Source organism: Haemaphysalis longicornis, unplaced genomic scaffold, assembly GCF_048455015.1.
Source record: "Haemaphysalis longicornis isolate Haplotype H1 unplaced genomic scaffold, Haemaphysalis longicornis Haplotype H1 scaffold_8, whole genome shotgun sequence".
Classification (NCBI taxonomy): Eukaryota; Metazoa; Arthropoda; class Arachnida; order Ixodida; family Ixodidae; genus Haemaphysalis; species Haemaphysalis longicornis.
Window position 1 is genome coordinate 38,711,812 of NW_027526445.1, and position 25,015 is coordinate 38,736,826.

Here is a 25,015-nt window from a genome sequence, read left to right on the forward strand (position 1 = left end):
TTTTAGATGCAAAGCATCTCTTGATCGGGGCTATGTCCGTCGGCGTCCGTCCGCACCTCTCCCCCACTCCCCACCAGCTGTGCGATAACGCCGCTCTCCTCCTGTCCCTCTCTCCACGCCAGCTGTGCGATAGCGCGCGCGCTGCTCCTCCTCTCCCCCTTTTCCCACCAGCTGTGCGATAGCGCGCGCGCTGCTCCTCCTCTCCCCCTTTTCCCACCAGCTGTGCGATAGAGCGCGCGCTGCTCCTCCTCTCCTCCTCTCCGCGCGCCGCTCCCTCAGTTGCTGCTTGTCCGATGAACTGAATGGACGCCAACAATTCTGTCAGCGAACTGGCTGGCACACCTTCAACCAGCGGCAGACAGCTCACTCCCAGAACCGCGAGCGCCTCCGAAGACAAGGCTGCGCAGAGAAGAGCTCGAGATGCAGAACGCAAACGTCGACGCCGAGCAGCGGATCCAGATGGCGTTCGGCAACGCGACGCCGCTTCGAAACGTCGACGTCAAGCAGCGGATGCCAAACTTCGAGAAAGTGAAACCGCTTCGAAACGCCAGCGTCCAGCAGCGGATCCCACACTGCGAGAAAGCTAAGCCGCTTCGGCACGCTTTGCATCACCTCATAGTTCCCTTCGGGGAGATGGTATAATTTTTTTCTTTCACTTCACCCACGATCATTCATCATCATAGTCAGTCCAAGTTGGCTTCCCTGCAGGGCGTCATAGCGCACAACGGCATCAGTGAGGCCACTAAGGCTTTGCTTTAAGAGAAACCAAATCGCAGTGCCCACGGAGCACTTTCTCCGTTTCAACTCATATTCTTTTGCCTGTATTGATCCTCACCCCGGTGCGAAATCACGATGACCACGGGATCTTCTGTTCCGTATTAAAAGTGCTGCTACTACTAACCGTTTCTTCGCCGTACGGCGCGAAGTTCGTCAGCAAGCAGGCCATCACACGCCATAGCTTCCCCGGAATCTGGGTTCTGCGCGGCTGGTGTGCATTCCACTCACGCGCCATCACGTTGAGGTGTCCCGCGGCACGGACATTTCTACAATAGTTAAATTTCCAGTTAAGGGCTTTGTGAATTTTGTGAAGTGGCCCCACTTGCACCTTAAAGCTCCCGATTCTTGGACAGTCCCCAAAGTGGGTCTGTGCCAAGAAAGAAGCCGAAACAACAACGATAACAACTCATGTTCTACCGCAGGTCATGCGTTCTGGTGTCCGCCCTTAGGCGAGACGATTTGCGTCTGCTGGGGGACCTTCCTCTCATCGTAATGATCAATACATACATACATATACATACATACACATACATGCATACACACATACGTACATACATACATACGTACGTACGTACGTACATAAATACATACGTACGTACGTACATAATACATACATACATACATACATACATACATACATACATACATACATACGTACATACATATGTACGCACGTGCGTACGTACATAGATAGGTACATACATACATGCATACATACATACATTTTTCTTCACTGGGTTCCTTACGTTAGTGAGCCCTCTATGAGCTAGGTAGAACACCTCTGCCCTGCCCGTAGCCCATACCCTGCAAAGCCATACCCCTTATGTAACGTGGTAATAGAAGCATTTAGCAGATCATGAAAAGGTTCTTCATGATGTATTCCACTGAAGTCGTTTACGGTAGTATAAGGAGTACTAATGGCTACTTGCGGTAGCCCATTACAGAATATGCGGCACTTGTAGAGAACTGGGACATTTTTGAGATCACGGGCAGACTACCACTCCAATTATTCGTAACATATATCGCCAGGTTTACTTTAATAAAGTGTAGTTTTTGTCTGAAACTTGTGACAATGCGCGATTGAACGTTTCAGCGCATACCTGGGAGGGTGTTGCGTCCTGGATCAAAGCACTCTGGGCGTTTTAGCACCTCGTCCTTCTTGTAAAAGTCCTTTACGCTTCTGATGTCGTTGAGGACCACGATACGTTTGAAATTAAGCTTCAGCCTGTTCGAAAATGGAGAGGAAACATAGAAGTTGCCGCATTATGTGGCATATGCGAGCTAAATACTGATGTAGGAAGAGTATTTAACGAACTGGCGAGAGTTACTTTTTCGGGCTGTGCAGCTTGTTATTCTATACACAGAGCTTACAATGATAACTGTGCACACTCACACGAACGCAGGAAACAATCTACACAATAGGGGTGAAGAAATTTCCAAGGAGGGAACCAGCAGAAAAAATTGCGCAAAGGGTAGCTAAGAATCGTCTGATGAGAAGAGAACGCGAAAGCGTTTCTATCGGCTAGGTTCTTTATCGCCGACAAGACTTCTGCCGATGGCGATGCTGAGTCTACAACATCGACATCGGACTCGGTGCAGGTACCTGCAAAGTCACTGTTGCCGTGACACCGTCTCCAGAAAATCTGAAGGTCAACTGAACGGCGGGTGAAAGCGCTCTCCTTGTGTAGATGTTGCGTCGCTGGACACGAGCTGTGTTTTATTAATTTCGCGCGCTTTGACATCCTTTACCGTTACCGCAGGTATTAACTCGGCTACTGCCCTCCTCGCCAGTCACTCAGCCTCCCAGATGCATTCATGTGATGACGACTGCAAACCTGTACCTTTACAATATCCCTGTTCTCCACTTCAACTTACCCACACAACTGCCCCGCTGGCGACGTACCGCGACCGATGTACCACCTTGTGTGGGAATGCCCCCACCCCGCACCGCATGTACTTTCTCCTTCCCCAGAGCTGTGGGAGATCGGGTTGAACAGCTTGCGGCTTGAGGACCACGAAGTTTTGGTAAATCGAGCCGGAGCAGGACCGGTAGCACCCGGCTTTCTCTAATGAGAAGATTTCACTCACTTTTCTGTTCTTTTCTTTATTTTCGGCTCAAAGAAAACGTTTTTAAGCGCGGAGCTGTTTAGGGGCTCGCAGTGTCCGGCGATGATGCCCGTCACGCCAATGTGAAGGTACCCCACTAGGCTGACAGATGGCGCCACCACCTCGACGGTCGTCCATGTGCAATCTCAGCACATGGCGCAACACCGCCTTCCTGTAGATGCTCCGATAAATGACCAGGTTTCCGTGGGTGAGGGTTCGGCACCAGGGGGCCAACGGCGCCGCACACGAGCCGCTTCGGCTCCACTTTATTTCGCTACAGTAGCGGACCTTTTTCTCTGACCATCATACCTAAATAACCAGCAGTTCCGGTACGTTTTCTGGAACACGCGGACTCCCGACTGACCTCCCAGGTTCAAACAGGACAGAAGTATCGTCAAAGTCTCGTCTCCAGGCCTAGCGACACCGTTGCGTCTATCATGTCACCCACCGCCACAACGTCGGACTAGACTGACCCATCAACATCTCACCAGACATCCCCCCCCCCCCCCCACTATGGAGTTTGATGAGCAAAGTGGCCGCACAATTCCCCAGAAAATCCTTGGAAGGCGGTGCTCGCTGCGCGCTCTAAACTACCTGACGCGAAGCAGCCACCCCGCCATCTATCGCCGGACTCTGAGCAGTCGCCCCGCCATTTTCAGGAAGACCCAAAAACTGGTGCAACCACACGCGTCACCCCACCGCCTCGCCTACCAAGCAGACACTACATAATCATTTACCGCCCGCGCTCTGGTCTGAGTATAGCGTCCTGGGCTCCCGGAATACTTGCGGCAAGTCTCGCTGAATCAAGCGCCATTTCGAGGCAGCAGTTCCTCAACGAAGATATTGTACAAGCTCAACCGGACCGGAACCAGCTGGTGGCAAGCAGAGGCAATGCTCAGCTCGAAATCGTGCTTAGCGAAATAATGATTCACCTCGTAAGTGCAGACTACAAGGTTTCCCCGTATACGAAGCTGCCACCCAGCACCCGGCGGGGTGGGATCCACGTTCTGGAAGATGTCACAACCCAGGAAACCCTGCAAGAACTTCTAGAAACCAACAGCCATTTTTTTTCCACGCTCGGCTCATGGGACGCACCACATCTGCCCTCCTGACGTTCAATGGCACCCGGGTCCCCTGCTACGTCCGAGTGGCCTGCGTTCTCCATCGGTGGCGGCCATATCGCCGCGTCGCACAGGATTGTCAACTATGCAGTGACGTCGGTCATCGCGAAGACACCTGCCCCCACCCGGATTCACCCAAGTGTCCCCGCTGTCACGTCGCCAGCCCCACCCCCCAGCATGACTGTAAACCTACGAACAAATTGTGCCAGCAACCCCACCTTACCGCCAGCAAGGAGTGCCCAAAAGGAGTCCTGCCCACGCCCGCTCCGAAACGGGTGATCTCAACCATGAAGTCTGCCCATCGAGATACGCACCAAAACAAGGTGATCTGGTCAGCTATTGTTGCGCAACCTCCCACTGCTCACACCTTCCCACCCCTGTACACCACTAACAATGGTCCCACCTCCCCACCCCTTCTCAACACTAACACCTTCCCTATCTCCGCCGATCCCGAAATAACCCTGCCCTCCCAACTCCAGCAAACGCAACAAAAAATACAACAATGCACGAAGCTCAGCAAACGCCTTGACACCCTGGAAGAGAGAGTCCGCGGCCTCGCCTCATGCGCTCCCCCGGAACCTCCAATAGACGTCATGTAAGAAAATGTCTCAGAACACCTCATTCCCATTATTGACCAGAGCATCACCCAAGCCCTCGAAGCCTTCCAAGCCAAAGTAGTAGCCACCCTAGAGCCCCTGCAACCGCTCATTGAATCGATGAACACTCAAATCGCGCTACTTGAAGAAATGGCAGAAATTGCCCCTGTTCCCCAACCGCAAACGAAGAAAGCCAAATTTCAACCGTAAGAGTCCTCGCCACCCCCGCCTATAACGATGGCAACTGATCCCCAGAATTTCATAATCTACCAATGGAACTGCCGGCCATTCGAGAACAAGAAAATCGTCTAGCCCTATACGTTTACCCACGTCCTCCTCAGGTCATCGCCTTACAAGAGGCTTACACCCTCAACCCATCTCTTCGAGTGTATACCACTTACACGAAAGACACCCGCACCGCACTGCAACGTTAGTGGCACAGCACCTTACCGCGCAAGAACACCACCTCGTCTCCCCCATCACACACATTTTATAGAGGTTCTTTCGGATCGACATGCTCGCCCAAGTGTATATATCCTCAATGTTTACAGTCCTCCGCCTACCTCACTTTATGCGAGTGAAGCCTTGATACACGACTCCAAGAAACAAGCATCCCGTAGTCCCTACAACCTACTCGGTGATTTCAACGCTCCACATCACTGTTGGGGCTGCGCACAAGCATCTATGAACGGCACCGCCCTTCTCCACGCTACCCAGCACCACGCTCTCCCTCTATACGCCGACCTCACCACCCACACCAGACTGGGCACGGGTGTCTCCCGTGATACATACCCTCCCCTCACGTTTGCCAACAACGTCACCCGCCTGGAATGGTAACGAGCCCAAGAAACCCTAGGCAGTGATCAGTATATCATCAAGATAACGACTAACCTCGGATGCACCACGCGCTCATTGGGGAAGTCTACGCTCACAAATTGGCCTGAATTCTGCAAGGACCCAACCACACTTCCCTCCATCACAGACAGCATTGAAGATTGGACAGCAGCCGTGGAAGGTCTAGTCGAGAAACACAAAAACGGTGCAACTCACCGATAAACACCCGGAGGCTGACACCTATCTGCTGCATATATGGGAAGCCCGCAGGGGCCTGGTCAAATGGTGGCAGGAACAAAAACGCAACCGAACCCTCAAAAAACGCATCGCAAACTTTACCCTGAAGGCTGTGCAGTATGCTCACACGCTCGCCGTACAAAATTGGCACTCCTTCTGTGACCAATTAAAGGGCACCCTCAGCACGAAGAGGACCTGGCTTGTCCTTCACAAGCCCATCGGAGACAAGCCTACACGCACCCCCAAGCGATCTACACCCCCCCGCCCCCCGAGAACGCCTCCATTCTCTCCGTGACCACCTGTTTGGGCACCCGACAACCCACCCCATGCCCACTACTGTCCTGTATTCAGGTCTCACTAACGCCGCTCTTGACACCCCCTTCACCACCGAAGAACTACACCAGGCCCTCAGCAAGCTTACTTGAAATGCGACTCCTGGCCGTGATCGCATCACCAACAAGCTCCTTCGAAATCTCGACGATGAGGCCCAAGAATCTCCACAGGCTCTCTTTAACCACCAGTGGAAAGCGGGCACCCTTCCTCCTCAATGGCGCCCCGCCGACATTACTCTAATTCCGAAACCCAAAAAGCCGATTGCACCCAATAACCTACGTCTCATATCCCTCACGTCATGTCTCGGAAAGCTGCTGGAACATATGGTTCACGCAAGGCTCACTGCCCATCTGGAAAATCATGACCTTTTTCCGCACACCTTGTTTGGCTTCCATAACCACCTTTTCACGTAAGACGTTCTTCTTCAGCTAGAACAAGTTCTTCTAACAAAGGTCATAGACAGCCTCATACAATTCATCCCAGCACAATCCTAGCTTTTGATGTACGTGGTGGCTTTAACAACGTCACCCATGAAGCCATCCTCAATGGACTGAACACCACAAGCTGTGGTCAACGCACCTTCGACTATGTGCGGGCATTTTTAGCGACCGAACTGCCAGAATGCGTCTTGAATCCCTGACCTCCCCAACGTTCTCCCCCCCTGCCCCCCCCCCAAAGGGAGCCCCACAATTTACAGTTATTTCTCCCTTATTAGATGCGAAGCATCTCATGATCGGGACTGTGTCCCTCCCTCCCTCGTTGTCGTTGTCCGCCGTTCCCACTCTACTGCGCATGCGTGTCTCTTCAGCCCCGTCAGTGTTTGGGCTGACGTCAGTGCAGTTCAATCACTATAAAAACAAATAGGCGGCACCCGGTTTCAATCCCACGACTCTCTGGCCGCACGCGAGGTACTTGGCGCTCTTCCCACTGCGCTACAAACCGAGACGGGAGCATGCGCTACGAACGCGCCTTATGTCCTTCACTCATTCAAACTACGTCAAGAAACTACTGATACAATGAAGGCACGCGAAGCTGAACGTCAACGGAAACGACGAACTGAAAACTAATGGGAACTTCAGTCGACCCCATGGCTGCTTCCCATACTACTCAGGGTTCCCTTACGGGAAGATTGTGTAATTTTTGTCCAGTCGTTCCCTCTTAGATCTGCCTAGGCAGCTTTCCGGTATCACTAACCTTCACCACCTTCTACGCGGATGATCTTACCTTCTGGATCACCAAAGGATCCGGCGCCGAACAGTTCACTTTACAACATGGGGGGACTCCGTCCTCAACTACCTCGCCCTACGCGGTCTCACCGGTCACCACTCAAAATAAGCCCTTCTCGTCCTTCGTGCGCGCACCCGTGGAAGACCCCAAAACTCCGCACCGGACCCTCAGGTCATGATTCCCCAGGAATCCATCCTGCAAGTGAAGACACTACGAATCCTGGGAGGAAGCGTCCACGCAGATGGATCTGGAACAGCATTCCTACTCCAACTACACTCCACTCTACCACAACTAGCCCACCTCATCCGTCGTATATCCATGCACAAACACGGTCTTAAAGAACAAGGGACGTGTCAACTTGTGCAAGCATTACTGCTCAGCAGGCTTACATATGGCACTCCCTGTGTCTAACTCCGACTCCAAGAACACTCCCAATTGGATGCTCTCATCCATCGAGCCTACAAGATATCCCTGGGACTACCGGCTTTCACTTCCACCAACAAGCTTCTTCAACTTGACCTACATAATTTGCTCTACGAACTCACAGAAGCTCAAACAACCAGCCAACTCTCTCGACTTACGCTCATTACAGGCCGCAGACTCCTCCAGAATTTAAACCTTCCTATACCAGAATCCCATGAAGCACCACAGTCGATACAACCTCATTTTCGTGTTCGCTACCAACATAAGAAGTACTCATCAGACAATGACAGCCGCTACACCCATATCGCTCACTCACCTTCCCATACAACCCTAGCGGTCACGGACACCAAGGGCACCATCTACACTGCGGCCACTTACCGCCACCTATCCCCATCTGCAGCGGAAGCTACGGCAATAGCCCTAGCAATGCATACAGCCACGTGCGACTACCTCACGATGATCACCGAATCGCAGCAAGCCTGTCTAGTATACCTCCTTGGAATAGTTCCTTTAGCTGCCCTCAAACTTCTACATGCCCTAGCGTAGGGTTACCTCCTAACGTAACCATTTTCCGGACCCCAGGTCACGCCTCCCTCCCCGGGTTGGAAGCAGCCCCCGCTTCAGCCTGCGAGCTCCACTACCCGGCACTCCCGACGAGGCTGGGCGACTTGGACACCCTGACAGACACGCTACACCCACAACCTGCCATCTACTCCGATATATTGGCGCACTATCGCCACACTCGCCGAGAATACCTTCATCCACACCCTGCACTCCCAAACAAAGAATCCCGCATCAGGCGACATGTCCAAACAAATACAATCTACAACGGCATCATCCTGTCGCATATATCCCCCAGCCGTTTCACCTACAACTGCCTGACTGCCATACCCCAGCCACAACCCCCCACCCCGTATTCTTCTGCCCACACCACCCGTCCCCACTCCGTCACCTACTCCTGAGCAGTGGGAATGTGCGCCGACCAGCTCGGCCCTGCAGGACGTGATCCAGCGGGCCACCCGAGCAGCGACAGCACCCGGCTACCTGGACCAAGGCGGCCGCCCATCTGTTCTAAATGTGTAAAATAAACGTTTGTTCCTCCGCCTCCTCCTCCTGCTCCTCCTCCTCCTCCATGGGTGAGCTTCACGTACGCACATCCCACGCCGAGTGGTGTTGTGAGCGATTCCCGCCTCCACGGGAGGTTGCCGCCGGTGTACTGAAGTGAGCTGCGCTGTCTCAGCAGATTTCACAGGCGCGGAACTGGCTTTTATTTCTTTACTCCTCCTCCTCCCATCGCCCTATGGAACACGTCTCATCTAATGGGCGCGCTCTTCTTTGTGTGTTATTTCTGATGCACGCGGCATTGAACGCGTCAAGAATGGGGCTCGCACCGATCGTTGCTGCGGCAGGTGTTCGCGCTTGCTCAACTGGTGCCGGTGTCAGTTCCGCTGGGAGAGGACACGTGTTTTGTGCACAGGGCTTTCGGGGACGTATTTTGTGGGCGCCAGCTGTGTGTGCCCTTTCGCCAGCCTAGCAAAAAAAGTGTTGTCCGGGGTGACGTTTCTTTTGTAGGTCATGCAGAAGAGGAGGCATTGCAGGGTGGCCTTGTTATTTTCCCGTCAAGGCCACATGCTATGTGAAATGCTATGTGGCCTTGGATGTACGCGATCGTAATTCTTTTTTAAATGCAGAGCAATTTAGTAACTCACGATGTCACCCGCGTTGGCGTCCGTAGTCCGCGTCCGCATCGCTCCCCCTACACTATATAAATACTTGCCGGCGCCAGGTTTCGATCCTACGACTCTGCGGGCGGAACGCAAGGTGCACGGTACTCTACCAACTGAGCCACAAAGCCGACACAGAACGGAAGGTTACGAACGTGCCTTATATCCTTGACTCATTCAACCGTCGGCCAGAGGTGCGCCCTCTCCCCCGCGTCCTCCTCGCCTTCTCTCCGCTCGCAACGCCCTCTCTCGCCGCGTTCGGTTCGGGCGCACAACAGTTGGGGACGTGCGCAACACCCTCTCTCGCCGCGTTAGGTTCGCGCGCAAGAACAGGTGGGGCGCTCGCATCGCGCTCTCTCGCCGCGGTCGGTTTGCGCTTAAACCACATATGTCGTTCGCGCGCGCTGCGGTCGCTAACATCTGTGGCGTGATCGTGACGTCAGCATCACGCGTTCGCGTGGTGGTGATTTCGGCGCTATAACACTCTCTCGCGAGGGGCATTGGATTGGATTCGATTGGATTGGCTTGGATTGGCTTGGATTTGGATTGGATTGGATTAAAATTGATTGTGTTGGATTGTGTTGCGTCATAGCCGCGCCACGTTGCGTCATAGCCGCTCCACGTTGCGTCATAGCCGCGGCAGGGGGTTCACGGCACGTTTCACCATCGACTTCATCGACAATGTCTACGCTGGAAGACAACAATTACAACAACAGCAACCAATACGTAATCCATACGACTTGCAGGCGCGCCCCCCCCGCAGAAATGCTCTGCATTTGATCGTGCCCCTCGCGAGGGGGATGTTTATTTTTTTTTGTATCTCGTGTTCTATTAGAGGCTGGCTATAAAAAAGTCAATAATGCACTAATTAACTGAGATACTGTCATTGTACTTGCAACTAGGCGCGTTCCGCGCGCAGCAAATGGCATGACGCAACCTCTGGCACGGGATTTGTTCAGGCGCGCTTAGTGACGCGACGGCTTCTGAGAAAACTTGGGCTCTTCAATTTCAAGACGCAAAAAATATGGAGAAATTCGCAAACTTTTCCGCGTACACAGCGATGCAGATTACAGGCAGAGTGACGCCCGAACTGCTTTCCCGCGAACGGGAAATCGATTGTGTGTGCACTGTTTTGCGCTGTTGTGCTGCCGGGAAGGCGGAGATCACAGCGGATATTTTTGTACTCGGTTTGCATGTTGCAGTTCATGTATAAGTATTTACATGTACACTGTATGTACTCCTCTCGTGCCGCCAAATTGATTTTATTGCATTTTATGGTTTTACATTGCTATGACATATGAAAAAGGTGTATTTTTCAGTGCGTTTTTTGCATATACCCTCTTAGCGCACACGCCGTTCATTGCTGGACGGGGTCAAGGGCCCTGTCAAGCTGCTTCTTGCAGCTTTTTTCCTTGTCCCTTTGACGTACCTTTTCACGACGATGTAACTGTGGGCAAAATGAACTTTTGATATGAAATATTCATCGAATGCCGATGACACGAAAAACTTTAAACCCCGTGCATCCGGTGAAACGCCGTTTCCGAGACCACTCTTGAAACGGATAACCTACAGCGCATCACCAATCATAAAGTACTGATGTGATGACGTTACCGTGAGATATTGAATGGACACCCACGTCGCCGTTAAATATCGCATTCTTATGAATGTATGTCAAAGCCATGGCGACTAAAACTACCCAAAATATCAAATCATGCATGGAAGGAACGAACAAGCGAGGAAAATTTATTGGGAGGGATGGTTTAAGCCTGCATGGGGGAAGGAACAAGAAGGCATGAGTAATGTTTTAGCATGGGAGGAGTCATAAGCGAACCGCCACAATGCGGATAACGTCTCTTTGATGCGGCCCTTTCGACGGATCCAGTACTCGTCAGCAGGGACCCAGGAAGGCTGATGTGTTGAGCGTGGCCCTGCGAGACCTATGGAGTTTTATGCAAGGTGGTGTATGGTGGGTTTCAGCTCCTGCCCACATGCATAGCAGACGTAGGAAGGGCCAGTCGGTGATGCCGTCGCAGTTGATGAATGAATCACTGGTACAGCTGTGGTGGAATTGCCACCCTGTCGTGTTCTGTTCAAGGGGTGCCTCACCATGGACGGTGGGCGTGCCGTTCAAAGGCGCATATAATAAGGCCCATCATGGCAGGGAGCTGCAAGGTACCGAACACTGTGGGGCGTTAATTCAAAGTACTTTTGGAGTGTCCGTTCAAGCACACCACAGGATAATATAGCGTCTTTGCAGAATGTGAAATAGTGCTAAATTGTTTCTTGAGGATCACAAAGTCGACAGTAAACCAACGACACAAAAATATTCCTGCTACGCAACCATGTTTTAACCGGCAAGGTTTCTTCCCGCACGTAGCTCGAAAAATGAATATTTTGTGCACGGAGAAAGAGGCATTTCGGAAACGCAAAACGGCATTATGACCTCACTTATCTAACAAAGTCCGGAATACACCATGCTTCGTGCATCCCAGCCGCCACAAGCACGACCCATTACTGCAGCGCCGTTGACCGTGTCGACTGCGCCCATTCCAGTCTAATTTACTTGTTGTTTGTTCGTTTATTTAATAGCCTCAAGGCTTAGTGGACACTAAGCGGGTCCGATCTATATCCAGGAAACCAGGTTGGCCTCCCGGATATAATTTACTTCCTAGACTGTGGTTAGGAGTGGACTTCACGATAGCCTACTCCTTCCTGATGCTGTGGCCAGTGGCGCCTTCTACGAGGCCGGTGGGGCCAAAGAGTTTCTCACTAGCTTACTCAGAGTGGAATCTGGCGCTAGCGTCACCGTGATTCGGCGGAAGCGCTCTACGCCATAGTGTGTAGTTTGGCCGGAAGTTCGGCGTGGCGTGGCCGGCAATGACTTTGTGGCTACAAAAATTGAGTTTTTGTTTAAAAAATTGCAGCCAAAACGGCCGCTGTTAACACATTTTATTTTGTATAAGACACTGTGTTAGAGGTCTTATGCTGCAAAACAAATTAGGGGTTACAAAGAAAAGAAAAAAGTAGAAGTCCTGCCTTTGGCTTACGCCACCAGATACAGCGGGCCGTCCCGGTTATATTTTTCAGTTATTTCATACTTCAAACTGGGTGAGGTATTCTTGGATTTTTTTGTAATATTTAGCTGAAAAAAGTTATTCAGATTGTCTAAACCTGTGTTCTTGCTCACTTTCATTAGTCTCATTATCGTATCCTACGCGCCTTGGCAGGCAATGCAGATGCAACATATAGATGCAAGAATGATGTAATGGCGTTCTATTTATTTGTTTTGTCTAAGCAGGTATAAATAAACCTAGAGGCAAAACCTATTGCCGCAAGTAAGTCTTTAAGTACGCGCGCGAAGCATTATGAAATTGCATGAATGCTTCAAATGGCAAATAAATACTGGCTTGTCCAGTCGCTATGTACGTTGCCCCATTGCGCCTGTCCAAGGCAGCGCATGCTTCAAGGGGTAAGTGCACGCAGCGGCGGTGACGAGCGACACGAAAATTGTAACTGAATGGGTACAGGAAACGCATAGGTGTGCTAGCAAAGCTTATTTAGTGGCTATAGGGTGGGCGACAACAGCAAGCGGTAAGCGGTATAAAGCAGCAAGCGGCGGCTGGGGCCCTCGCTCGCTTTTTGCCGGCCAGATGCAGCCCACAAGGGAGCGGCAGTGACGATACAGTGAACTGTAGCGACTAGCGACGACGACAGAGGACATAGGCAGCAGTGTATTAATTTTTCTCGCTTGTCGCTTTCGACAAGTACACTCTGTTGTTGCACCGTTTGGGTTGCGTTTTTCGCAGTCGCTTGTCGCCGTCGCTGCATGTGGCCACCCATTCATCTTAAGAAACTCCCCTCTAACGCGAGCACATGCGTTAAGAGCTAATGACGCTGTCATTTAGACATGTCTGTGATAGCCATGCAATGCAAACAGGGCATCCCGAAAACTGAACTAACAAACGCTTCAGAGCCGAGAAGCCTAATCCACAGCCCTTTGCAATAGCCACTTGCTGCCAATCCAATTCCCACAGTACCCACAATTCCCATGGCGGCGTGCGATCGCAGCGACCCTTTCCACTCTAGGTGATATTGAGAAACTTTATGGGGCCAAAGAGACAATCTAGCATGTGCTTTGTTGTTGCCCTTACCTAGTATTTATAGGAAAGACGCGTGTTTCGCGCCGAGCCCAGCCGATTAGAGGATCAACCGTTCACAGTAGAGACCATCTTAGGACATCGACCCGTGTATACCATCGACTTCGACGAAGGCAACAAAAGCCCTTCTATGTTTGCTGAACGACAGAAGCTCACACAAACGACTATAGTGCTCCAAAAAGAGTGACTACAGCGCACGCATTCCCGCTTCTATCTCATCCTTTTCGCCTGCCCTCTTTCATGCCTCGTACACCCCTTCCTCAGAGTTCATCCTGTCCTCGAGAAGTGGATGACCAGTGTTCAGTGTTCAGTGCCAAGTAGCAAACCGGGCACTACGCTTGGCATACCTGACGACCTTTCCGTTCGCTTTTCTTCCTCTCATCCACCCTCCCTCTCTTTCTCATTCCCCTCTTTCTCCCCCTCCTTTTTCCCTCCTCTTCTTTCTCCCCCTCCTTTCACAAGCCGACTTGGCTAGCTGTGACCTGACGGTAATGCCGCGCTTTATGTTTACACCCCAATACTCTACCTTTCTATAAGGCAAGTTGGATAATATGTATTTGAAATGGCGTCTGTCAAGCTCGGAAAGAGAGATTGCCTCCATTTTTGAGGTCACCCTACGTTGCGTCTTACGAACAAATTATTATTGAGTACGAATTGAACTGGCTGATCTTGCATGCTGTTTCAGTAAGTAAATGGACCCCTGATCACTTTTCAAGATTTCCCGTTGAAGGCTTAAACAGCCACATACGGCAAGAAGAGACTGCGATTGCAGTCAAGTCGCAATGTGGTCTTAAGAATAATCCACGTCCAAAAAAAAAAAAAATGTCTTGCACCTTTCGAGAAATATGCATTGGAAGTTTACGGTTGGTGATAACGTTTTGACTGTTTTGAATAAAATTATGGATCCAAGTGCTTGTTGTACCTGAAGACAGGGCCGTACGCCATAACCCAATCGATGGCTTTGTTGTGGTAGAAGTCCGGTTGCATGAGCTCCACGTGCCCAAGTATGGAGCTTGCTGGCGGCATCGGTGGTAGCCTGGTGCCTGGCGGAGGACGTTGGAGCCGGCAAATGCACTTCCAGACCAGCAGCAGCACCGCAGCCGCCGCAGCGCACGTCCAGAAGAGAGTCACAGGTGACATTTCACCGCTTGCTTGCTGCCTTTGTGCCCTGAAGCCAAAATTAAAACGCTGTATTTTTTGGTAGTGGCTGCTGTAAAATATTTCATTTGAACGCTGCAGCCAGATTTGGGGTTTCAATATTCAGAGTGTGCAAGATAAATAGCCATAACAAAATACCGTTTCAATCTTCGTCTGAGGACATAAATCAAGGCTGTGTGTAGAGTGCCATCCAACGGTACTACAAGCACTCCAGAAGAGGGACGTCCACGGACCTTTCACGAGAAAAATGCCGCGTCTGGCACTACTTCACTCATTTTATTGTAACAGAACGTAACCTAACATAACCTAACGAATAGAAATAAATCGTTTAAAAACAGTAAAAACTAGCCTAAACTATAAAATGTTTATTTTTGACTAAAGATGTAAAAATCCATGAAGAATAGACCACCCTTCCATGTTACCAGGAAGCTAAAGCGGGACCCCTTGCCTATGCGGGCCGGAACCTCTCAGGCTAGGCTTGTAGACTAGCTAGACTGGGAACCTCCTGACTAGGCGTTTTGAAGACTAGGCTACCAACGTGCAGCCTAGTCTTAAAAATTTGAAGGCCGTCAGATGTTACAATTGCCGTGGCTGCAGTGCTGAGTGGTAACGCTTGCGCGTACGCCACTCTAGAAACTGTGATCAATGCATTGAATCCACTTATATTCGGGTGACTCGTTTATGAAATGGACTCATTCGCGCAGTGGTGCTTTGAATTACAACTGCTAATTTCGCGCAAGCGTCACAAGACAAAATGTAGGTGCCAATTTCCCGTCATGTTTCCCGAAAATTTCGTGGCAGTGCTCGGCATAGTATAGCCTCTCACTGACGAAAAGTCATCGACGAGTCTTAGCACTTAGTTGTTCCAAGTAACACCGCCTAAAACCGCGCATATGCACCATGTCGAGGGATATAAAAATTCCAGACGTGCTTAAATGACGAAAATCTGACGTTTTTACTGGATCGCTAAAATGAGACTACAATTTTTGTCCAACGTTTCTTGTTCTGCAAGCACACTAAAATCATCTATGCGTTGAAAGAAAGAAAGAGTGGTAGTATTTGGCGTGTATATACAACGGTTGGCGGGGTTGGTGCAAAACTGGCCGCGTATATACGCTCGTACCGGCGCAAATGTCGTCGAAAGTGTTCTGCCGCTCCTGCCACGTAACTCCCTACCCTCTCTCCGCCGCCAACGTTTCACGCTTTCCCCTCCTGTAGCGCTTTTCCCATGATAAACGCAGTGTAGCTTTGCTGGATTCAATTTTACAGCGGTGATGATGATCACTGGGGCCAGGAACCCTCTGTGGACACCGAAGTATCCAAGCCGGGCAAACAATGTACAAATTACATATTGAAGAAAAAAATTGGGCCCATCTCCCCACGAGGGGGGACTCGAGTAAATGCGTCGCGTAGGGGGTGGGTGTATTGCGTTAACGTTAGTGTTTGGGGGGTGGTGGTGGGGTGGTAGTGAATGTGTTAAATATTATTGCTTATTACTATTAATTAGTATTATTTCTTTCATATATTACTTATTACTTTCGTGATTTTGCGACTCGAGTACCCCTCGTGGAGAGATGGGCCCAATTTTTCTTTTTTTTGTGACGCAAGAAGTGAAGGCAACGAGTAGGTTGTTGTAAGTCGTTATTTATTTATTTGTTGCTGTTGTCGTTGTATTGGACGCTGTGAACGACGGCTTTGTTGTCGCTAAAGTGTACTGTTAAGGGGTCTTTAAGCAGTGGTCGTGCGTTGCAGCAACTGGTGAAGACGAGATCGATGCAACTGCCGTGGATGGTGGTGGGCTGTTTGTTGTTGCTGACGTTGCTGCTGTCGTCGTCGTCTTTGCCAGTGGCGTTGCCGGTGGCGTATGCTTCTTGACGTAGTTTGAATGAGTCAAGGATATAAGGCGCGTTCGTAGCCTTTGATTCTGTGTCGGTTTTGTGGCGCAGTGGGAAGAGCACCATGTACCTCGCGTTCCGCCCACAGGGTCGTGGGATCGAAACCAGGCGCCGATAACTATTATTTTTTTATAGTGTAGGGGGAGGAGTGTGGACTGACAACAACGCTGCACCTGTTGTTGAGAGCGAGGAGGGTACGGGGGAGAGACGCGCACCTGCGCCTCGCCGCGACGCGCATGCGCAGTGAGCGTGTGGACGCCGCCGCCGACGGTCGAGGGACATCGTGCGACTAAGAAACGCTCCGCGTTCAAAAGAAGAAAACATTACGGCTGAATGCCTGAAGTCACTGCACCGTCGCCACCAACGAGAAGGATGAATGTAGCAGTTGTGCTGCAGTATATGGTACACGGCATGCGTATGTACGTCCACTATACACTGTCACCATTCACTGCAGTTCACCCGTGCGTTCACTACGCCGTCACCACAGCAGCACCGAGCCGAATCGATGGCTGCCGGAGTTGCAGTCTTTCTTTCGTCGTGCTCACATATGTGGCGTTGTCCAAGGGCGTCCGCAGAACTTTTTGCATGGGGGGGTATCCATTAGCCAGGGGGGGAGGGGAGGGGTACGGTTGGATAGCACCAAAATGTCACTATTTGTGGTTACAAAAATTACAAACAGCGAATTAGAACCAGACTTGAAGAATATGCTTTGGATTTTATTACCGAACAAAGAAATAAAGTTAATAAAGAAAATGCGAAAAGTTACTGCCACTTTGTAAAGAAAAGTGGTCAGTCTCGCTGCGTGAGGGTTTTCGACTGACGCCAACTGATCACCAAGACACAGGCCAATAGCAGCTGCAGACGCGTCGGGTTTTTCTGGGCAAATTGCGAGATGACATGTGTGATCTGTTGAAATGGCTCACACAATAAGGATACTACTGCCCTCCCTGAATTTCAATACACTACAGGCGTACAAGTGTTTTGAGGGACCGATTTATTAGTTTTGTCTTGGAGCTTGGGTGGTGCCGATATTTCGCAATTTAGAAGGAAAGGGTGTACAAGGTGATGGGACGGCACGGGAGGATGTTACACTCTCCCTACTAATTGTGTAGCGGTGGAGATTTTTTGCTAGATATAGCTGCAAAGTTGTCCGAAAACTGAAGTTCTTGCGGTAAGACTGCATAAATCTAGAGTTTAGAGAAAAAAAAACAACAAAAAACTTCGAACCTTTCAGAATTGTTTCCTATCTTCAATAGCCAGCACAGGCAGTCTGTTTCACTGCCGTCACATGACCGGCAATGTTAGTCAGTGTCTAAAGTGCAATGTTGACCCCCGTCCTGAAGGGCGTTCCGTACGGATACGCAGGACCTGAGTGTGCTAATCATTTGAGTAGCATGGATTGTTGGGCTAGTTGGTTCACGTACATAATTTTAAAAACTTTGCGCTATACGACGGGACAAATGAGAGAACAACGGTGTCGCTCTCTCCTCTCTTCGTCTTTCAGGGCAATGTTAATTTAATTATGGGCCAGCCAAGCTGTGCAGCTTTTTTGTACTGCATAAAAATATCCAAATCTCTAGAGGGGGGCAGTTGCCCCCCCTTGCTCTCCCTTCCGGACGCCCATGGCGTTGTCGATGTCATCCTCGAACGTAGCGACTGTCGTACATTGGCGTTCACTCTGGCGGGTGGGAGCAGCTTGTGGCAGTGCAGCACCAGGTGCTGGATGCCTTCCTCGTGTTTGCCGCATGCCCTGCACTTTGGGGCTTGTACTTCAGGCGTTCTATCGTAGCGCCGACAGCACCGTGCGCAGTGGCACCGCACGGGCCTCGAAGAGAAGCACACTGCCGCTGCTGCTGTTGCAGACACGCATCCGGCCTATGTCTTGCCTGTGGCTGCGGTATAGTTCCAGGGTAGACTTTTGGTGCATTGCGGCCCGCCAGTGAGTGTTTTCCTCCCCTTTCACTCTGGCACGCACCTTCTCGGTGATCTTGTGTGGCGGGCCCACACTTCTGGTAGTGAAGCCGAATTTTCGACGGAGGTGGTAGAGGTGGTTGCACCACTGTGGGCGTACACCCAAGAGTGCCGTGTAGGGCAACAGTCGCCGCGCACACCGTTCGTTGTTCATGACTCGGAGTCGCTCTTCGAACGCAACGTTGCTGGTGGCCTCGCGAGCCTCAAATATTGACCAGCCCAGGTCACCCTGTATGGCCTCCACATGGCAGCCCAAGGCATGACGGCACACCTCTCGCTGACCACGCTCGAGCCGCTCCCGTGTTGGCGCCGATACACACACCGCGGCGTTCGCAAGAGTGAGACATGGGGCATGCACCGACTTCCACCGGTCACGAACCAACAGGTATCGGTTACACCCCCATAAGAACCGTCTGCGCAGGATACGGCTGATGCGTCTCAACTTTTCTTTCAGCAGTGCTTCGCGTGTAGCATACTTGTCACCAGTGGTGCTGAAAGTGACACCAGGGTAACAGTAGCGGTGCGTCGATGAGACCTCTTCACCGTCAGGCAGAGCACAGTGCGAGCTTTGTCCTCTGGGTTGGAGAAGAGCAGGACCGCTGACTTACGTGTGTCTTAATGGTGATAGATGCTCAACCGAGGCGATAACAAGTCCCTGTAGCTCGGCCACACTTACAGCGAGCGGGTCTAGGTAATCGGCGAAGACTAGACCCGGAGGCATCCACATTTGCGGCAGTCCATCTTCGGAATACGGCAGCGTAAAGCCGAGTCCCGACGCCATAACGGCTTTCTCTAGCCACGCTACGTACAGCATGTATAGCAGCGTGGATAGTAGGCACCCCTGCTTGAGCCCTCAGTGTGTTACCAATGGCTCCGTGTGAACTTCTCCGAAGCATGCCACTGCCTTGTTACCGGTATATAAGCGCCGCAACAGGTCAATTCATTTGGATGACATAGCCAGCTCCATCATGTGTAGCAGCATAAGGTCATGTGGGGCGTTGTCATATGCCTTAGGGACGTCCAGAAAGCATGGTACCAGGCCCGTACACAGCAAAATGACCGCTTTCAGTGCCTATTGGCAGCTGAAACTCGATTTCCCGCGCCTTAAGTTGCGGTCTCAATTATAGCATTTTGATCGTAACAAACTTTCGCGCCGGACTGGCTAAATCCCATTTGCGAAACTCTGGGCTTGAACCTTGGTTGTGCGTGAGTTTGATGGGCACTCTGTTTTAAAAAGTAACGGAACACAAGCCGTTATTACATGCAAACCCACCTTGTAATTGATGTGCTGACTTGGTTACAAGAACCTCTTGTGGCGGCTGAGCGTGAAGTAACGGAAGAGGTTTTGTAACAACTTAGCAGCTGAAAATTTCAACCGTCGACAGCAACTGAAAAATTAAGCCCCTGTGGCATCTAAAGAGACTAGAGAGGGCGCCCTCAACCTGCATTACTAGTAAGCAAAAAGAAGCAACTGATCCAACGGAGAGCAGCTGCAGTGCCGGGAATGTAGACATAAAGAGCGAGTGTCCCAAATAGATAACTATCCCCTACAATAACAACACCTGCTGGCGGAGAGACAGAGGGAGGCAAGAGCAAACGACGTCCAAGGAAAGGCAACGTGAAATCCGATTATGACCACGCGTTTGCTGAATTTTGTGCAGCTTGAAGTGAAGAAGACAAAAGTTGCAGATACATCTACGTTTGTATTCGAAGATGTAAGGCGCGATAGCGATACTTCCACTCCCACGGAGCGTGTTCGTACGCAGTTGCGGAATTTCCGATCTATGCTTCACGAGCACAAAAGGTTACCGAAAAAAGAAGGACTAGCGACCACGATTTTTAATTGCCGTGTCCCAGGAGAGACAAAGGCTCTCTGCGCTTCTGTGGCTTAAAATGTGCGCGGGAAAGGTTGCAAATGCGAGGTCCGTTTCAGCGAGGAAGAGTCAGTGTCAGTGTATAAAAATGTTTATTCTGTGATGTCTAGGCCGGGCTGAAATATTTTGCTTTTTCGAAGAGAGAGAGAGAGAGATAGATAGATAGATAGATAGATAGATAGATAGATAGATAGAAAGAGAGAGAGAGAGAGAGAGAGAGAGAGAGAGAGAGAGAGAGAGAGAGAGAGAGAGAGAGAGAGAGAGAGAGAGAGAGAGAGAGAGAGAGATCTTTGTTCAGGAAGAAATAGTTGTGGCTTCGCAAAATGGCGTAAGGACATGGCAGGGAGGTCAAAGGTCAGGACATGGCAGGGAGGTCAGTCTACGGCACCAGATGTAGCAGTGCTTTCACTTGCCCCCGCAATCAGCTTGCGCTCATCTTGGTGTAACGAGCTGGTCAAATCTGGTACCCATGCCTCAAAGAAGTGAAATATGGGGTTTGAGTTGTTCGCCCCTACCATACCCTTGGACTTGTCTAGGTTGGGCCCAAGAGAGGGGATGTTTCCCCTATTTTACCAGAGGTCTAAATTAATGCCTGATGTTCCCACCGAACACCTTAACGCATGTGGATTTTCAGAGAACTGTGTTGGTTTTTTTGTCGACAGAGTTTGTGATTCTTCGGCATTGAAAACTCGTTGTAGCAAGGGGAAAGAATGTGTTCTAATACATAGGATGAGGATTCGTTGTTAACGTTTTTCGAAGAGGGCAGTGGGGTAGTCGTGGTCACAAGGAGAATGGTATGTGAGTTCGTGTGCCTCTTGCATAGTGCGTCATTCACTTCCAGACCATTGCATCCGGCTGTCGGGTCGACGTTGTTAACTTTCACCATTATGGATGAAAATATCTTACCGAAGCGCTTGTCATTCTGCCTCCAGAAAACTGTATAATGTCATTTGTGAGTAGTAAGGATATTACGCTTCTATTTGATACTTCCGCTATTTGTACGGATTGCCAAGAGGATGGCTCCAACTTCCACTTCTTTGTTCCTGTATGTAGGAGGGTCATGCAGTGACGAAGATTGCCAGAGTAGTCAACTACGACAGTTGGGGTCTTGTGCTTTCGTATATACAGGAGTCGGTGTACACTGTGGTCTCATGATATTGAAACTTTCCCCGAATAAACCTGAGCCCGCCATAACGCTCCTCTTTGTGAAGGATTGCATCCATATTTCTCGTAGAGAGTTGTTATGGGGGGTCGTTGGATCAGTTCCATGTCCATCATGGCGTGCATAGGTTTCCTTTCAAAGGAGGAGGGGTGCCTGTTTCTTTTCTTTCCTGTTTGGGGGTGCCTGTTTGGGGGCGCCTGTTTTTTTTCCAAAGGGGGTATGATTCCCCCTACCCACGATTTCGTTTTTACATCTGCTTTCTCGGTGCTAGAAGGGTGGTTTCTCAGATTTCTTGAAATGCCTTGGGAAGACGCAAGTTAAGTACATCTTCGTCGTCATTATCACCAACAGCCTATTTAGGGCAACTGCAGCGTGACGGCATCTCCAATTGACCTCCACCCGCTGTTTTCCCGTGCTTCCCGAGCTCATTCCTTGCTCCAAATATTATTATTTCATCCTTCCACCGAGTAAATGGCCGTCCCCTTCTTCTAGACCCGTCTATACACGCTCATTCCATTACCCACGTGGTCTACCCTTTGTTAGTTCATCTCACGGTCAAAATTGCGAGGTTGAGAACTGCTTTATATGCTGTCCCAATGATGTGGTTTCTTTCACTTTCTTCGGTGCGGGTACATTTGTAGTACGGCAAGCTCTGCAATATTTTAGTCATGATCAGAGGGGGCGTGAGTGTTATCGCTTCTTTTCTCTTTTTCTTGCTCTTCTCTTGGTTGAATATTTTTTGTGGGCAATAATTGGTTAAAGAGTTTCTGTTTTTGGCGAAAGAGAGAGAGAGAGAGATCAACTTTATTTTAAAATTTGCGTCCAAAGGACTGCTCGGCTTCTTGGTTGGGTTAGAGGGACTATAGTACTGGCTATAGTCCTGGCCGTCTATAGTCCTCGAGTGTTTTTAATGTGGTTCACAAGCGTGGTCCAATAGAGCTCTTCAAGCTCCTTAGGTGGTGTGACCCATGTCTCCCAGTACGGAGGGCGCTTTGTGGCAGGAATTGGTTGCAGGGAAGATCTCAGGGTGCTTTGTATGTTTGGGCATGTCCAGAGGGTGTGTTCATTGTTGTGAGTTGGGAACTACCTTCTTGTCTAGAACCCCGCCGAGCATGCGTACGTGGCTGTTCTCTGGGAGGATATTGGTACCTATTTTTAGGATGATTTTAACTTGGCCGCATGACGCCATCTGTCGTTCACCAAACCGAGCTTGTAGCGGAGATAAAACTGCGGGAATATTGAAAGGTACATTGAAAATGTATGTGATTAGAAGTTATATAGTGGTCTTTATTTTAGCTATTTCAGACCTATATTCTATGGCTTCCTTGATTTCTGAGAGACTGGCGTGAATCCTTTGCCCCCCGTTTAAGTTAAAGGGGTCCTGAAATACCTTCCGCCGACGCATGGATGTACATGTAACCAAATAAGACAATGTATTAGCAATCTCCTCCCGCAAGAATTTTGTTAAAGCGATGAGTATTAGCTGAGAAATCGTAAATCAAAAACCGCGCATTTTCGTCGGCTCGCGTTTCCTCCTCTTTTCAACTGTTGACGGCACGCGAGCACTCCCTCCCATGATGCTGCGCTAGTCAGCGGTGACGTACTTCCGCATTACGCTCCTCCGACTGCCGTCTGCTACGGGCAAGTTTTGTTGACACCATGAATTCCGCACTCCGCTCAAGGATGGATAAGCGAACGAAAAATTTGGCCGCATGTGTGCGGTGGCCTGGCCTTGCCCTTTCGCGGTGTGCGTTGCTGTAGAGCAGCACGTGACTTTTATTCGGCGGCGAACTCGCAGCCGCTGGGGAGGATCTTGCGCTCGGTACCTTTCATGCACCGCGCACTGTTTATCCAAAAAGCGCCGTATCAGATGTGGCCCCGCTGGTGCCGGGTCTTATTTTGCGGTGGTGGTAATTCCTGCCGGCGCCATGTGAAAAAGACATTTTAAACCGATGCAGAACCCGTGCACAAAACGCTTCAATCATGTGACCAGTTCAGCTTGGGGCGACGCGTGGTGGAGAGCGGCAACGTTGGCAAAACATGCTCCGGCGCGGCTCTGAGCTTTCTAGCGCTGGAGCGAGCGCCTTTCTTTGACGATCTCAAACATCGGTTGCCTTGGCAACAAGGCACAAACCGCCCCAGAGGTCAGTTACGGTTGCGTGATCCCGGTTCAGCTCGGGGCCCCACCTCGCGACATGTGGGCACTGCAGACGTACCACTCACTCTCATTAGGAAGTGTGAGATGCGTTTGGCATTACAGGAGGCGATGGTGTGTGTGTTGTGGACGCCTTTGTTTCGCGATGAAATGCGGCGTTGTGCTTCTGCGGGTGGATAGTGCTTCCCATGTTCTGGATTATCTTTCTCGAGCGACGTACGACTCAACCTCGCATGGGATATGTGCAGTGTGCGTGGCTAAAAGCCATCTCGGCTTGCGCGCCAGAGTTAAGTGACTTGCTGTTCGTCCCCGCAAACCGCGCGCGAGGTGAGTGCCGAATTTACGACGGGCAGGAGGAGGCAATCCATCGTCTGTCAATCGCGGTTCAGACTTGCAACGCATGTTGTGACGTTGTGTTCGTTCGAAACGCATCTCTGGATTGTTTTGAAGTGGAAAAAAATGCATCCGTCAAACCCGGGCATTCGGCTCAGGGCGTTCTCTGCGATTGCACGAAAGAAGTGCCACGGGGCTTCAACGCTTTCTTTATGGAACGTACTCCGGTAAGAGAATATCCATGTCGTGTTATGGCCGTGTTGCATTCAATACGAACGGTTAAGCGTTTGTTTACACTTGTTTCGTTTGTCGTGAAATGTCCAAGCACTCCGGAACTACGCTGGCAGATCAGCCGGCGAGTCGACGCTGAGCAGACGACTCATCTCTTTGCCGGAAGTGCGTGAAAAAGCCGCCCAATAGGAGGATGTCTAGCTCATGACGAACATCTGGGAATCGATGATGTAGACATGTGAAGATGGCGGCGTCCAAAAACACGAAGGAAAGGGTGAGAAAAAAGCGACAAACTTTGCAACAAAAGTGTGAGCTTTCCGCTGCGCGTAAAAGAGTAATACTTGGCCCAGATGACCTTGACGACCCAATCTAACGATTGCGCTGCTTCATTTAGTGTGCTCAAAATGCCTTTCAGGGCCCCTTTAAGTTACCCACTGTTGGTGCCGGCATAAGTCCCAGTGGAAAACAGCATGGTGGCTGAAAGGATAAAGCGTTGCGCTACTGAACCCAAGGACGCTGGTTCAACTCCCGGCCACGGTGGCTGTTTCTGTGATGGAGGCAGAAAACAAAAACGCCAGTATGTCGAGATTTAGAGGAGGAGGAGGAGGAAAAACTTTATTGTGAGCCTGGTGATGTGGGAGTGGCTCCTCAGTCCAGGAGACCATGGGACGACCTTGCTGTCTCAGCCCTGGACACCAGGA

General features: G+C 50.5%; 1 protein-coding gene across 1 annotated transcript in view; it reads right to left on the reverse strand.

The window, feature by feature from the left end:
* Positions 1–19,970, reverse strand: part of LOC144148255 (cytochrome P450 2G1-like) — a 50,891-nt gene extending 30,921 nt beyond the window's left edge. Inside the window, exons 1-3 of the mRNA XM_077679818.1 lie at positions 19,833–19,970; positions 14,458–14,703; positions 1,878–2,002 (exon numbers count right to left, since the gene is read on the reverse strand). Of these exons, the coding sequence (XP_077535944.1) occupies positions 1,878–2,002; positions 14,458–14,675 (343 nt within the window). The 5' untranslated portion in view covers positions 14,676–14,703; positions 19,833–19,970. The remainder of the gene's footprint in view (positions 1–1,877; positions 2,003–14,457; positions 14,704–19,832) is intronic.
* Positions 19,971–25,015: the final 5,045 nt, after the last annotated feature.